At 47.6% G+C, this 16582-nt stretch overlaps 1 protein-coding gene across 12 annotated transcripts in view; it reads left to right on the top strand.

The window, feature by feature from the left end:
* The window catches only part of BLTP1 (bridge-like lipid transfer protein family member 1), a 1988102-nt gene that overhangs the window by 275093 nt on the left and 1696427 nt on the right, over positions 1 to 16582 (top strand). For all 12 annotated transcript variants that reach the window (XM_085641559.1, XM_085641555.1, XM_085641564.1 and 9 more), the window contains 2 exons: positions 1078 to 1286; positions 4928 to 5155. In XM_085641559.1, coding sequence (XP_085497685.1) covers positions 1078 to 1286; positions 4928 to 5155 — 437 coding nt within the window. The remainder of the gene's footprint in view (positions 1 to 1077; positions 1287 to 4927; positions 5156 to 16582) is intronic.

Below are 16582 nucleotides of genomic sequence, written 5' to 3'. Positions count from 1 at the left end.
TTATACATGGTAAAGCATCACAAAATGTTGTTCACTTACATCTTACTCTCCAATACCTCAAAAAGTTTTACCAAAGCACAGGAAGGAGGCGTAAGAGATATAAAAAGGATGAAGGAACATTTACCCACAAAACTGGCCTTTTCAGTTAAGAAACCATTCTAGAAAGTGGTGCTTGGTCACATGAAGTAGGTTCTGCACTTTCCTGTTAATGAAGCTCCTGTTGTGGTTGTCTTGGGTACAAGAAGGAACGAATGTGAAACAAATTCTACTAATGGACTTGTAGAAGCAGGAAAAATATTAAACAGCAACCTACTGGAAGATAGTTCTAGTTTGTGAGTGCCCCAATGGAGACTAAGTATGTGGCAAACCGAGGACATTTTCAAGGCTATGAGAACTGTTGCTAGAGTGCTTTTATGGAGTAGACATCATACCATTGTCATCCCCACCTCTGAGCTCTGCAGTCAATCAGCAGGAAAGCAACTCCTGTAGCAACCGGTTCATAGGTAAGATTAAAAAAACTAGAGGCTGTTTTTCACACCATTATCGAAACTGTCTATCCAGAGATAATAGGAAGGGGAAAGGTGCTCTCCTTGTTATATTTTGTTTATTCAGTTTAGTTTGATTAAATCCATGTAATGTTGGGGGTGTCATAACATTGTTGCTGGTGTACACTATGGTAACCAAATATTTGATATAAAAATGACAACGTGACTTTCATTGCAGTAGAGGCTAGTAGATTTATCTTTGACAAATTTCAGCATATCAGAGTCTGATTGAGAGAAACTCCCCTGGCGTTGGAGTTTCAGCTTGAGGGTATGTACAGGGAGTACACTTTGTGCTAGGTTTACCATGGAACAGAAGAACCAACAGTAAATTGGGCCAGAGTGACATGGGGTACTGTTTCCAGCCCAGTGTGAGCCAGTGCCAAGAATAGTAAATGTTTGCCAAGCTTGTAAGAGTGAAAATGGTTAACGAGCAGGACGATACCAAAACCACCAATGCCTGAAAAGTAGAATTTACAATAAATGTCAATTAGCATTGCTTTTTTAGCTACAATTTCTATTTTCACTACTATAGTTTCAGCCATGGAGGAATCAATGTTGTCAATACTAAGACCTTCTCAGAAATCTTCAGAGAAAGCAACCACTTCTCCCGTCACCTCCACACGAGTCATAGTTGATCCCTCAGAACTTCCCCCAGACAAGCTGCATGTGGAACTTGAGCTGTCTCCGGATTCACAGATTACTCTTTACGGGCCTCTTCTCAACGCATTCATCTCTATTAAGGTATGAGGGAACCTACTGATACTTGAAATATGAGAACTGTACAAAATCACTTGATCCAAGCAGTGATAGCGTTACAAAACATCTGCTAATATCTTTTCTTTTATTGTGTACATTTTTACACATGCAGTAATTTCTTACTAAAGTGTTGATATTTTAATGGATGCCAGTTTTTTAAATTGAGATGTTCCTATTATCCTTTGATCAAAATGTCAGCATGTTTATTTGTTTTACAGACTTTCAAAAGGAACATAGTAGACGCTGTTCTACAGTCTCATACACAGCTACCAAAACGTGTCTTCATATCGTCTATAAATTATGAAAAAAATATTCTCTTAAAGACTTTTATTAACTCTGCTGAAATATGCTATTCCCGAGGGATCATCTGATACAATATGATTTTATTTAGCTGTCTAAATATTAAAATATACTTGCTTTTATCTATTATTGACAAATAAACTATTCTATTTTTTTTTTTTGCAAAAACAATTTTTATTGCATATCTCAAAGACAACTGGCATCTGCAAGAACCAAAGCATCATTGACCTTCTCTCAAACATCAACACCAGCACGTAGTATCTTGTAAGCCAGTTCCGGTTACCAAAGCCGTGACCCCAAACACCCCCCTGCTAAATCTCCCTCCCCCCACCCACATGTCAGTGTGCCATACCCTCAGGTGCCGGGATAATTCTGTCTCGTAAGTAGCCGTGTTATCGGCTGCAGGCTACTCCTCACCCCCACGGGCAGGCGCCGAGCAAAAAGGGGAAGGGAAGCCCTCCCGCCCTCATACGTGACCCATCAACCGCCTCTCCACAGCTATACGGCTGCAGGCCGCTCCAGCGCGTCAGTGTCCTCCTCCGCTTCTGCACCCCACCCCCGGAGGTCAGCCACTAGCGCTTCCCATGCATGTGCCATGGCTAATGCTTTTTCATCATTTCCCCGCAATGCTAGCTGCAGCCGGAGCGCACTCTTACTACCCGCCCATTTGGTGAAGGTAGTTCTCCACCTCGCAGCGCTGGGGCCAGATCTCGATTTCCAGTGCAAGGTAATTTCTCTTTTAGCCACCACACGGCCTAAGTCACAAAACTTGCTCGTAACTTTCGTACGCGGCGTGTGGGGAAACCACAGCAGAAGACAAACTCCCATTTCTACCCTCAATTCCCGCCCCGTCACTTGGGTCAAGCAAGCGATGACCTGACAAACTATTCTACATGGTGTTTTTTGCTATTAGTCACATGTCCGGCCTCTTTTTTTTTTTATAATTTCTTTTTTATTTGACATTCATCGACAATAGAATTTCACAGTACAGAGGATATAAAAAGCAAGGTTACAGTACTGGCAATTGCAGCTTGGTACAGTTGGTTACATTAGTGTAAAATAAAATCAATTACGGCGTAGGGGGATCATCGTGGTTCATACTGCGTGGTGGGATACAAATTTCACCCCTGTTGGAATTCCACGGGCTCCAGATTCGGGACCATTTGCGGGGACAGCCACGGGCTATGCAGACAGTCTTTTCCCTAAACATGCACCAGTCAAGGTACCTCTCCCAAGCCTCTAGAGAGGGCGGATGTGTAGATCCCCACAACTGTACAATATTTCTCTTTGCCACCATTAGTCCCAATGTGACCCATTGTGTGTGGCAGCTATTTAGATCAGTGGGCTCCTAATTATTTAGGAGGCATCGACGTGCTTCTGGGCGGAGAACTGTCGTGAGATCTTCGCTCAGTGTGTCATGTATTTGACGCCAATCGGGCTGTATGTATTCGCATTCCCATATTATGTGTATAAATGTGCCTGTCTGGCCGCATCCTCTTCTACATTCCCCTCTCTCTGCCCTCCCCATTTGTACCAGGCGGGGCCCCGTCGGGTATACTCTATGAAGAATTTTAAGCTGCACTAGTCGGAGTCTAGCTGGAATCGCTACAACTCTGGGGGAGGAGACCGCTTCCCGCCACTCCTCATCATCCAGCTCAATGCCATCCCTTACCCATTTGTCCCGCAAGTCCTGTAGGGGGTCCTCCATATTATTGATCAGTTTTTTATATGTCAGGGATATGATTTTTTTCAGGCAGATGACCATCTAGTAGCCTGTCTAACAACGGAGAGGAGTCGGGGGGGGAGAAGTGCCTCTAGCGATGTGCGATTGCATGGCGGACTTGTAGATATCTGAAGTGCTCTGAGTCGGCCAATGCGTGTTGATGCTGCAGAGATGCAAATGACTTTATGGCACCTTTTCTCATATATCTTTAATTTGGGAAATCCCAATTAAATCCCACTTGTCAAACCCCTTCGACTTCCACAGACCACCCAGTCTTTCAGAATCCCATAGGGGGGTTGCCAGCGTTAGTTTCTGCCCCCAGCCAAGCGCTTTGGTGGCTGTGTGCCAACTGTGGACCGAGTGTTTGGTGGGGCCCGTCGATGGATACTGGATAGGTTTGGAATATAGTGCCCTGTTGTAGTTCCCACCCGGTAAGACCCACCTGTCCATGAGATACCCAGGGTCATCAGGCCGGCCGTATGTCCCATGATTAATGGCAGCAAGCTGAGCTGCCCACTAGTATTTTTTAATATCGGGAAGGCTGGTTCCCCTGTCGTACCAGTTTAATGTGAGCTTATTTAATGCAATAAGGGCTTACCGTCCCATAACAGATCTCTCTGAAGGTTTTCAATGTCTCTGAAATATGTCATCGGGACAGCATCCATCGAGTTTTGCAAGGAGTATAGAAACCGGGGTAGGGACATCATTTTAAAGAGCGCCGCTCTGCCTAATAAAGAAAGTGGAAGCGCCCTCCAGCTTGCAATGTCATGCTTATCCAGCCTCCTCTTAGCTGTGGCACTGTGTAAGCTTTAAAAAATTTGTCACTTCTTTGTGTCTTTTCTCCGGTTGTTAAGATGGACCTTAAATACCAAATTGGTTCTTGAAAATGTTCTTTATCCTCTAATGGAATGTTGTATTTTTATTGCCTGTTACCTTTGAGGGAGGAGTTGCATACCAAAAAGCCCTTACACACTTTGGGCCCGATTTGTGTAGATATTTACACATCAAGGTGTGCAATTAGCAGCAAATCAGAGATTAGAAGGGCAAATTAAATTTTTGATTGGCAGCAAGAGAAAGGGCGGAATTGCGTCCCAAAAAACGGTTTACCCTTCCTTAAAATTCCACCAGCAGAATTTAACTTGGATTTCTGCACACAGGAGGAGATTGGTTAGAAAGAGATGGGATGAGGATGTAATTGAAGGACTTTCTCCAATGGAAAAAAGTATTTTCTCCTGGGGAGAGGGAGCAATTCAATGAATAGGCAACTAAGTGTTTCATTTGCTCAAGTGGAAACACAGGCTTTGCCACATTTCTGAATGCTTTCATTTTGACAGAAGTCAAAACTGAATGTAGATAATAGGCTTGATCCTTGAGTCTAAACAACCACCTTTCTTTTGGAATAGTCCATAAACTTAGCCCTCATAGTTCAGCTGCATTTCTCTCCCTAATGGTATGACTGAAAAGGTGAGTATAACAGATTAGAGCTGTTGGACTGAAAACATAATTTTAAATGTTATAGATAACTCTGCACTATGGATCTTGGCTGCATGAATGTACATCTTTCCTGCTATTGATATATGTTCTCTATCCTCCTTCTGATTAGGAAAATTACTTTGGTGAAGATGACATGTATACAGATTTTGAAGAAGTCATTTCAAGCCCAGTGCTCTCAATGTCAACGTCTTCAAGTTCAGGCTGGACTGCTATTGGAGTAGAGAACTACAAAAAGGAAATGGAGACTGCAGCCCGCACAGTTCATCCCCTATCCCTACGCCCTTGGGACATCTCTGTGCTCATTAACATTTATAAAGTGCACGGCCGACTACCAGTGGTGAGTTTTTGGAATCATAAGTTCCTGTTAAAAGGCCATAATTTAGGTACTTTCCCAATTGTACTTTCTGCCTTACCTTTGGAGAAAGGTGGGCTTTCTTGTAGGTAAAGTACAGGGTGGGCCCCCCCGCAATGTTGTTGCCCCTCTGGCTCTGAGCCAGCAAGTGAAAAATAAACCTGTTACCTATATTGTTTTATTTTTCACTTGCCAGCTGTGAGCCCGCGCATTCAGGGAGGGGTGGGACGAGGCATGGGAGGGGGAGAGAAGTGCTATCTGCACTCTCCAAGTGAGCATATGTGTTTTGGCCGGCCGTCTCAGGCAGACCATAACACACATGAGCACTTGGGTTTCTCCAGCCGGGCTGGAGAAGCTCCACAGACTCCCTGGTCTGAGTGGAGCATCTTTCCAGCCCTCTCAGACCAATCCCATGTACTATCTCAATGAGAGGAGTATGGTGATTGCTGAGGGAGTCTGTCCCAGTGTATGCTGGGACCAGGAAGAAAAGTCGGAGGCCCAAATCGATGCGGGAGACGGCCGCAGCCCCAGGTAAGTGTTTTTAAAAAAAAATGATTAACCCACCCCCCGTCCCCCTCCACCTGCCCTGCCACCTCTTCATTGTGTTGGCCGTGCCTGGTAGAGTATAAATGAAATGTTCCTTTGTTTCAGTTTTATATAGTGCAAGCGCGACCTGAAGGTTTTGGAGCGCTTTACATGAGCCCCAATTACATCACAGAAGGGCACATTTATGTTCGAGGCATGTGGGCTGCTGAATTCATATCTGTGCATAGATCGCCGCCTAGTGTTGGGTCCGGATGTTTGCACGTTGTTGTCCTGGAAGAGTCTTCGAAGTATCCTGGGATAGGTGACTCCTCCCCTGGACTACAGTGCGCATGGGCATCCTCTCCATCCTCAGATTGTTTTTTTCCGCCATTGGGTTCGGATGTGCTTATCTTGACTCAAGTTAGGAAAAACTTTTTACAGGCCAAAAGGCCTTTAGTTCGCGTCGGTACTGTTCCCGATCGGTATCAATAGTTATTTGTTAGTTTACTAACTTCAAGAACAACTTTTTCGCATCTTCCCGACCATCGACCCGACATCGACGATGGAATCGAGGACACCATTCAAGCGGTGTCCTGTATGCAATGCGAAATATCCCCATGTCGACGTCCACCCGGTGTGCAACAAATGCCTTTCACCGGATCACGACGAGTCCACATGTATGGCCTGTGCCCGATTCCGATCCAAGAAGACTCTCCGGAATCGACAAGCAGCGAGACTTGAAGCGCAGCAAGCGGCACCGGCCACGACCAACATCTTCAGCGCCGAGGTCGAAGAGGTCGAAGAAGTGGAGAACCTACCCTCCAGCCCCGCTTCCGAACACGACTCCGGATCAGAAGACATCGAAGAACGACTCTTTCACAGAGACGAAGCCGACACCGAGGTAGGAGACTACAATGAGGCCTTAGGGGCCGAAGAGAGTAGCTCCGGTGACGAGCAAGGCCTACCCGTACAGACTGAGGATATCCCAGTGCATCAGTCTATGGCTCCGGTCGAGGGATCGCCTTCGGGCCTTACCCAAGACCTATCCCGCAGTTCTTCGGCCCCGCCCTCTGGCCCGGCCTCGGACATTCAGCGGCAGCCATTACTACCCAAAACGACATATTGGTTCATCACAAACCGAAACTGAAAGTGACACTGGTCGGACCGAAGCCCACCACACCTTCGACGCCAGCCAAACCCGTCGGCACCGACCGCGCCAAACGGGACTTCGGTGCCGAGCTTGCAGCAGCCGACGTCGGCGCCGACACACAGAACAAGACCATCGGTACCGCCAAACCGCCTCGGCTCCCGGCACCGAAACAATCGGCTCCGGCCACAAAGGTCAAAATGGCTGCTGCGTCTCACACCGCTTCGAAAGCAGCACCAAAGGCACAATCATCGACGCCGTCGACAGCTACTACCTCTTCTCGACTCGATGACCCAGTGGCGCCGAAGAAGTCCACGCCCGCCTCTACAGAACCGGTCGGCGCCAAAGAACCGTCGGCGCTCCAGGTGCGGCAAGTTGCAGCGTCCTTGCAACGCATCAAAGACAAGGCAGCCCTCCAGGACACGTCAGGCTCCGAGCCGAAAAAAGCTCAAAAAGCTTCTCCGGCACCGGCCAACATCACTTTTGGCCTGCCACCATCCACGGCCCCAAAACTGTTCGAAATCAGAACACTTGTCACCCACACCAGGATCACACCTGCCGAACGCTCTCCTGCGGAGACGTCACCATCGCACATCATCGATGCCGACACCGGCAGAATGATGCTCCACAAGAGGAGAATAACTTCCGAGCCAGCTTTGGACTCCTACCGGATCCCGCTAAAGAAGAAGCTGCCAGTGGATTCGGAACCAGTTCTTTACGAACCTCTCCATACCTCTTACCAACATCCACAGTCCTTCTCTCCAACACACTCCGAAACCGACGTTCTGGAGGACTACATGGGTGACCACGTCCCCTACCCCGGAGAGATGGACCCTGCAGGCCAACAGGACCCTGACCAGGCTTGGAATGACCCTGTAGACCCGGGTGCACCTATGGATACACAGGACACCCAGCTATATGGCGCAAAAACGTCTCCCACAGAGGACACTGCCGCATTCAACGCCCTCATTGAACGGGCTGCGGCCAATCATGGTGTGCAACTCCACTCTGACACCATCGAGGACGATTTTCTCATGGATACTTTCGCATCCTCAGAAAGGAATATCAAAACTCTACCCATGTTGAAAGGTGTCCTCAAACCAGCAAAGGACATTTTCAAAGAACCCACCAGGGCAAGAGTAATAAACCCCAGGATCGACAAGAAATACAGGTCGGCGCCTGGGGACCCTACCTACATTAGAGGCCAGTTGCCTCTGGATTCCATAGTAGTCGCGAATGCTCGCAAACGGGCGCACTCGCAGACGACAGGGGATGCTCCTCCCCCGGACAAAGAGTCCAAGGTGCTAGAGAATTCCGGCAAACGGGTTGCAGCCCAGGCAGCTAACATATGGCGTATTGCCAATACTCAGGCACTCCTAGCTCGCTACGATCGCGCACATTATGACACGTTAGAAACATTACTCCAACATCTCCCTGACCAATACAAAGAGGGAGCAGAGATCCTCATCAGGGAGGGACAACTCCTCACGAACGCATCCATTAAGTGTGCACTGGATGCCGCAGATACAGCTGCCAGAGCCATAAACACTAGCGTCATGTTACGACGACACGCCTGGTTACGAATCTCCGGATTCAAACCTGAGGTACAAAATAACATCCTCAACCAGCCGGTCAACCCCGACTACTTATTCGGGCCAGAGGTTGACACCACCCTAGAAAAAATAAAAAAGGACACAGACACTGCAAAGTCCATGGGGGCTCTTCAAACGCAGATTTTTCGGAGCGGCTCCTTTCGTCGCCCCGGAAATAGAGGAGCAGGTAGAGGACAGGGGTCACAGCAAACCTACAACAAAGGAAACACACAAAGTTCCTACGATAAAAACACCCGGGGTGGATATCGTGGCTCAAGCACAAAGGGCAGAGGACGCAGATATGGCAACACCAGGTCCTCCCCCAAGAACAAACAGTGACGCCCTCTCCCTTCCTCCCGACCACATAACACCTGTCGGGGGAAGGCTACAAAGGTTCCTGTCCACGTGGAACTCCATCACCACGGACAGGTGGGTCAAAGATATTATCAAACACGGTTACTGCCTAGAATTAACCTCAACTCCACCCACAATACCGCCAAAACACCGTCCTATGTCCTCAGAGCACTTAACGCTATTACAGCAGAAAGTGCTAAGTATGCTACAAGAAGGCGCAATAGAGGTCGTACCCGTCCACGAGCCAGGTACGGGGGTGTACTCCCTGTACTTTTTAATACCGAAAAAGGACGGGTCACTCAGACCTATACTAGACCTGAGACCCCTCAACCGCTACATTCTCTCAGAGCATTTCCACGTGCTCACCCTGCAACAAGTCCTACCACTGCTCAAACAAGGAGACTTCCTAGCCACGCTAGACCTCAAAGATGCGTATTTCCACATACCCATTCACCCATCACACAGGAAATATCTCAGGTTCACTATTCAAGGGCAGCACTACCAATTCAAGGTTCTTCCCTTCGGCGTGACAACAGCGCCCAGAGTTTTCACAAAGTGCCTGGCTACTGTGGCCGCACATTTACGGAGGCAACACATTCATGTCTACCCCTACCTGGACGACTGGCTTGTTCAAGCAAAGTCAGCCCAGCAATGTGCCAGCCACATGTCCCGCACCATTCACCTTCTTCACAGTCTGGGGTTCTCACTAAATTACCCAAAATCCCATCTCCAACCCGCACACGTACAACAGTACCTAGGTGCGACCATAGACACTCTGGCGGCCACAGCTCAGCCGAATTTAGTGAGAATCAACAGCATGCAAATGATGATTTCCAAGTTCAAACCCCAACACTCCCTTCCTGCGCGAGTGTTCATGCAGTTGATAGGCATGATGGCCTCCTGCATTTTCATAGTCCCACACGCGAGACTACATATGCGCCCGCTTCAGGAGTGCTTAGCACGTCAATGGAATCAGGCTCAAGGGCAACTAAAAGACCTAGTGTTGGTGAGCGGTCGGGCATACAACTCTCTGCATTGGTGGAATCCACAAAACCTTTGCAAGGGCCGACCGTTCCAAGAGCCTGTTCCACAAATAATACTGACAGCGGACGCGTCTCTCCAGGGATGGGGAGCTCATGTACTCAATTACACAGTGCAGGGACTATGGACAACACAACAAAAGAAGATGCACATCAACCTTCTAGAACTGATGGCAATCTTCCTGGCTATGAAAGCATTCAAAGTACACTTGTGCAACAAAGTCGTGTTGATCCGGACGGACAACATGACCGCCATGTACTACATACAGAAGCAGGGAGGAACACACTCTGCACAGTGGTCTCATCTGGCTCAGAGCATGTGGAAGTGGGCCATTCAGAGGAACACGTTCCTCATGGCGGAACACCTCCCCGGCAAGGACAACCAGATGGCGGATCTGCTCAGCAGACACAGCCACCAGATGCACGAGTGGGAGTTACACCCATCAGTACTCCAGCCGTACTTCCAACAGTGGGGTCATCCAGACATAGACCTATTCGCCACAAGCGAAAACGCAAAATGCCAAAGCTTTGCCGCCAGGTTCCCACATCCGCAGTCGCAGGGCAATGCGATATGGATGAACTGGTCCGGCAGATTTGCGTACGCTTTTCCTCCAGCACCACTGATACCGCTGGTGGCACGCAAACTCAGACAACGCTCACTGACACTCGTCCTGGTTGCTCCAACGTGGGCACGCCAGCCATGGTACACCACCTTTCTCGAACTTTCCGTGGTGCCGCATCAAAGACTGCGGATCAAACCCGCGCATTTGACGCAGAACCATGGAGAGATTCAGCACCCAGATCCGCAACAGCTGAACCTGGCAATCTGGCTCCTGAAGTCCTAGAGTTTGGCTACCTAAACCTGCCACCTGACTGTATGGACATCATTAAGGAGGCCAGGAGACCCACTACCAGGGCTTGCTATGCAGCCAAATGGAAAAGATTCGTCATTTATTGCAATAATAATGACATTAACCCGCTAGACGCATCCATCCAAAACATAATTTGTTACCTCTTACACCTATACCGATGCAATCTGGCATACACCTCAATACGTGTCCATTTGACCGCAATATCAGCCTATCTCCAGAACAGGCAGCACCTCTCTTTATTCAGAGTGCCAGCCATCAAAGCATTCTTGGAAGGACTCAAACGAGTAATTCCTCCAAGCCACCCACCAGCTCCAATGTGGAACCTCAACTTGGTCCTCACACGCCTGATGGGTCCACCCTTCGAACCTCTACACTCATGCGAGATTCAATTCCTCACCTGGAAAGTAGCTTTCCTAGTAGCAATCACTTCTTTGAGGAGAGTTAGTGCACTCCAGGCACTAACCGTTCAAGAGCCATTTATACAGGTTCACGCCAACAGGGTCGTACTACGTACCAACCCCAAATTCATGCCCAAGGTGATATCGCAGTTCCACATGAATCAAACTATTGAACTGCCTGTTTTCTTTCAAAACCCACAAACTGTCGCAGAAAGAGCACTCCATACACTAGATGTAAAGAGAGCCCTCATGTACTATATCGACAGGACTAAGGTCTTTAGGAAGGCTAAACAACTTTTCGTTGCCTTTGCCCCACACCACAAAGGCAACGCTATCTCCAAAGCAGGTATAGCCAGATGGATCGTTAAATGTATTCAAATTTGCTACCAAAAGGCTAAACGCACATTAACGATTCCCCCACGAGCCCACTCAACACGTAAGTTAGGGGCCTCCATGGCTTTCCTGGGAAACATTCCTTTACATGATATATGTAGAGCAGCCACCTGGTCCACTACACACACATTTACCAAACACTATTGTGTTGATGTGCAATCAAAACAGCAGGCAGCTGTAGGACAGGCTGTTCTCAAAACTCTTTTTCAGACCGCTGCAGCTGGCACTGGTAGCCGCCGCTAATAGGAGGTACTGCTATGTATTCTATGCACAGATATGAATTCAGCAGCCCACATGCCTCGAACTGAATATGCTACTTACCAGTATGCATCTGTTCTTGGCATGTAGGGCTGCTGACATTCATATCGCCCTCCCTCCTCCCCGGCGCCTGTAGCAGCTGCAGCTCTCAGAATTACTGTAAGCATGGTCATCACTTTCTGTATCTACTCCATCACTGCCACAATGGAGAAAAACAATCTGAGGATGGAGAGGATGCCCATGCGCACTGTAGTCCAGGGGAGGAGTCACCTATCCCAGGATACTTCGAAGACTCTTCCAGGACAACAACGTGCAAACATCCGGACCCAACACTAGGCAGCGATCTATGCACAGATATGAATGTCAGCAGCCCTACATGCCAAGAACAGATGCATACTGGTAAGTAGCATATTCAATTTGCTTCTTTAGATATTCGGAGATTAAGTGATTTGTCCAGAATCGCAGGATGTTGAGCTGAGACGTGAACCTGGTTCCCCAGTTCCAGAGTCAACTGCTCTCGCTGTTAATCCGCATCCTCTCCTCCTATTGAATTCTGAAGCATCTCTATTAGCTAATGTACATCTTTCACCCAGCCATTTTCCTTGCAAGGCTTTTGTCACTGACCCAGCTTGCTAAGGCACATTTTTCAGCTCAAATCACTAAATGTTGAAGAACATGCCCCAATCATGCCTGCCCTGCTCTTATTTATTTTCTGCTAACAACTAACACTTTTTTGTTGGTTTCTGCAGAATGTTGCCCTTTTTCTCATGCATGAATAGCATCTAAGGTGCAAGCTTCTGTTTTATGATCGGTAAATGAAGACCAGGTCCCAAGATTTGTTGCCTCTGCAAGTACAACTTCCCCATGCTCCCTTACTATACCATTTCTGCTAAGAAAGTATGTATTCCTCCACAACTGATTTATTATTATAGCAAACTATTATATAAATTCAAAAATGCTTTGAGTCATAAGTGAGGGTTCCGTGGCTGGGGCTTTGGTGTTAAAATATTTGTGTGTGGAAAATGAGTCTTGTGCTGGATATGTTATCAGGGTGAACATCAGAGATGTAGGTGAGTCAATATAATCTGACCTTTCCTTAATTTAGGCACCGGCTGTTGGGGAAAAATATATATATATCCATATGTATGTACTACATAGATAACATGGTTCATTCTAAGTCTCACCCGCACTGTTTCAACCTACCGAACCATCCCAGTTCTCCCTGCATGAGCTGAGCTGCTGGAGCTGACAGACCGGTCCTCCATGGAGCACCCGCGCCTCCTTCTTCGATCATATTCCAGCCCTGGACCAAAGCTCCCTCTTCAACCTTGCCAGGATAGCTCCAAAAGCTGTGCAGACCCCCCACTTAGAGGTCTGTATGCCTTTCTTATCCCCCAAGTTAGTTTAGCTCATCTGAACATTCCACACACAAGGTCATAGCTTCCTTTAGCTGCATTTATATGTTTGCCCATATTTGGCACTGTTATTTTTATTTTTTATGCTTGTCCTGCAGTTCTGTATATAAGGCCCGTTCATTGTTCACTGGGGGCAGAAGGAGCCTGTTTGAACGGCATGCATGAGTTATACGTCTGCCTATCTTCCTTGGCTAGCCAACAAGCTTTGGTAACTACAAATATATTTGGTCTGTTTCTGGGCCCATGCTGTGTCTGGTGTCTGGCAGTGGAGGCACGGCAAAAGGACATCTCCTCTTCTTCTGAGTTTTTCAGGGAATCCCATGATCATGCCTTTCATGGTTTTGTTGAATCCCTTAACTAAACCATTGGTTTGTTGATGCTATGAGGTAGTGAACTTGTAAGTCACACCACACTCATTCCACATAGCCTTTAGGTAACCAGACATGAAGTTACTACTTCTGTCTGACACCACCTCCTTAGGAAAGCCCACTCTGGGAAAATGTGGTTCTGTTGCAGTACCCCCCTCCACTTTTTGCCTGGTTTCTGGTGCCACTTTGAGTGTGTGCTGGGTCTCTGCTAAACAGGTTCCCAGCATCAGTGTTCTTTCCCTAAAACTGTTCCACAATTGTCAACTTCAGTCCCCCTGTATGTTCCTAGTAAATGGTAACCTTGGTTCTTAGGGCATGGGGACTGGAGAGGGTCCCTTAGGGACCCCACACCAAGGCCATGCCAATGCATGCAGTGGTGCAGTGAAAAATGACAGTCGACATGGCACACTGCAACCAGCACTGCCTAAGATATAGATAAGTCACTCCTTTAGCAGGCCTTGCAGCCCTAAGCCAGGGTGCACTATATCACAAGTGTGGGCATATCTGCATGAGCGGATATGCCCCTATAATATCTAAGTCTATACGTTAATATTGTAAGTGCCAGGGAAACCATAGAGAGTACATGGGCTGGAAATACGACAACTTGAGTTCCCCAGCACCATGATGGCTTCACTGACCCCAGGAGTTTTGGTACCAAACAACTCATTTTAATAAACCCACACTGATGCTAGTGTGGGATTTATTAAACCATGTACTCATAGAGCCTCTTAGAGGTGCCCCCTGAAAACGTATCAGCCCTGGTGTGGTCTCTGACCGGCTGTACTAAGCCTGCCACCACCAGACATGTTTCTGGACCCTGGGTCGAGAGCCCCTGCTCTCCGAGGCCAGAAACAGAGCAGATTCTGGGCGAAGGTGTCACATAGGATGGACACAGTGCTCAAGGGAAAAGCTTCAAAGGCCTGCCGCCTTTGTAAGATGATCCCAGCCTCTGCTGCTAGCAGCAGCTGGCTTCCACTGGTTCAGACCCTCACTTTGGGTGGGGGAGCGGGCAGTAAACTGTGAAAAAATTGAAGGTGTGCCCACCTCTACCAAATCCAGCCCTCCGGTGTAGGAGGCGAAGTTAAGCACACTTTTCAGTCTCCTCCATCTTGAAAATGAGGGGACTCCTCCAATCCAATCTGGGTTAGGGCTATGCCCCTTCCCACAGTAAGATGGCATAACCGTGTGTGTAAACTGTTATGTCCCATTGGTCCCTACCAACAGCCCCCCTTTAACGCCCCTAAATTAGTATTTAGGGGTCTTCCTCTGACCCTGAAACCAGTTAATGCCGACCTAGGAAGGACAAAGAAGACCCCATGCAGTGAAGATTGAAGCTCCCTATTGACTTGGCCGCAGCCCTACCGGCCTGTCTGTAGGTTTGAAAACCCTGCAAAGAAGATGACGCCTGTCCTGCAGCCAGCGACCTCCAGAACCAGAGGAAGACTGCCTGCTTTGATGAAGACCAGAACTCCCAAGGACAGTGAACCTGTCTCCAAGAAATTCACACAAAGGATTCTGGTTGTCTCCAGAACTGCGAGTCCTGACCACTCTGCACCCGAAGCCTTCACCCGTGTGCAGGTGGCCCACTGATCCAGAAAAGGTTTCCCAGTGATCCTGAACCCAAGTCCAGCGTTGACTGACCCCTTCTGGACTCCACAATGACAAGTGTAGTGTTAATCCAGAGGCTCCCCCGACCGAGACCAGGCCTGGTAAGAAACACCCGACATCAAAGGACACCCCTGCACTGTAGCCCCTTTGCCTTGGGGTGGTGGTCCGTATGACCCACGACCCTCAACATCTCAACTTACTTCTGCTGTTGCTGGTGTTCACCGAGAAGCCTCCGGTCCGATGCCGGGAGCCTGTTTTCAAAAGCCAAGTTCTCCATTGTAAAGCATTGGGGACCCGATGCTTTATGTTTGGTGTTGTCTTGTGGCCCCCCGGTGCTTGCCCAAACCTCCACAGCTTGACCACAACAGCCGCTTTACTTACCTGCAAGTGGCAGTCTTCAGGCACCCCCAGTCTCTATTGAAACGCATTGGGCCTGTGAATTTGACCTCTGTACCCGGCTGCCCCTGTGTTGCTGGTGGTGCTCTCTTTGTGAACATGGCCCACTGCTGATCTTAAACCCCAAGGCTAGAACTGTAAGTGGTATACTTACCCATGAAACCGCATTGTTGTTTTGATGCAGTGTTGTCTTTTGAAAGACTAAACTATTTTTCCTGAAAAACGTACTTACCTTTTTGCGAAGATCTTGGTCTTAAAACTTGAACAAAGCTTATTTTTGTAAAATTGGCGTGGATCTCCTTTTTGAGTTGTGTGTCAGTTATTCATCAATGTGTGTACAATAAATGTTACAACATAAGAAGGCGACTGTCCCGCCCCCGGCTGCTGCACTGCTAACTGAGGAGACTCTCCTCTGGCAATGTGCTACATTTTAACCAGGTACTCCATAGTAATCAAAAGTGATCCCAAAGTATGTGGATAGCCGATAATCCGTGTTTTCCAGCTCATTATATCAATCCGGAGACAGCGATGTAAAGTTAGAATGTTTTATTATGCATTTTCAAATGTCTAATGCTGCAATCCGCTTAAAACATAGACATGTGCTTTTAACATTCCTTCGAACTGGCATTTGTAAAACAACCCAATGCATTTCGAACCGTTACGTTCTTCGTCAGGGGTACTGAAATAAATCAAAAAGAGAGAACTGCATAAACAACCATACGGAACCTGCGCAACTTAAATGATGCAAAACGAAATCAAGCAGATGTATCGCCCAATTAAATAACCCTTTCCATGATTATGAAAACTATAATTGCAAAAAGAATAACGCAAAGGTAGCAAGAAAAACGTTTCTCCCACCCTTTAACCAAAACATCCATGGAGAGCCCACTGAGTTCTTTTACCTTATTGCACCGAGACCAAATAAACATTGGTCTCGTTTTATTGTTTTTTTAACCACTTTTTTAATTATGGTTTTTATTATGGGTTTGAATTAAGGTGGGGTTATTGGGTTTGGTTTACAGGGGCAATGCATTATGGGAAAATGA

The sequence above is a fragment of the Triturus cristatus genome, chromosome 2_2 (genome assembly GCF_964204655.1).
Source record: "Triturus cristatus chromosome 2_2, aTriCri1.1, whole genome shotgun sequence".
Taxonomy (NCBI): Eukaryota; Metazoa; Chordata; class Amphibia; order Caudata; family Salamandridae; genus Triturus; species Triturus cristatus.
This window is presented reverse-complemented; position numbering and strand designations above follow the sequence as displayed.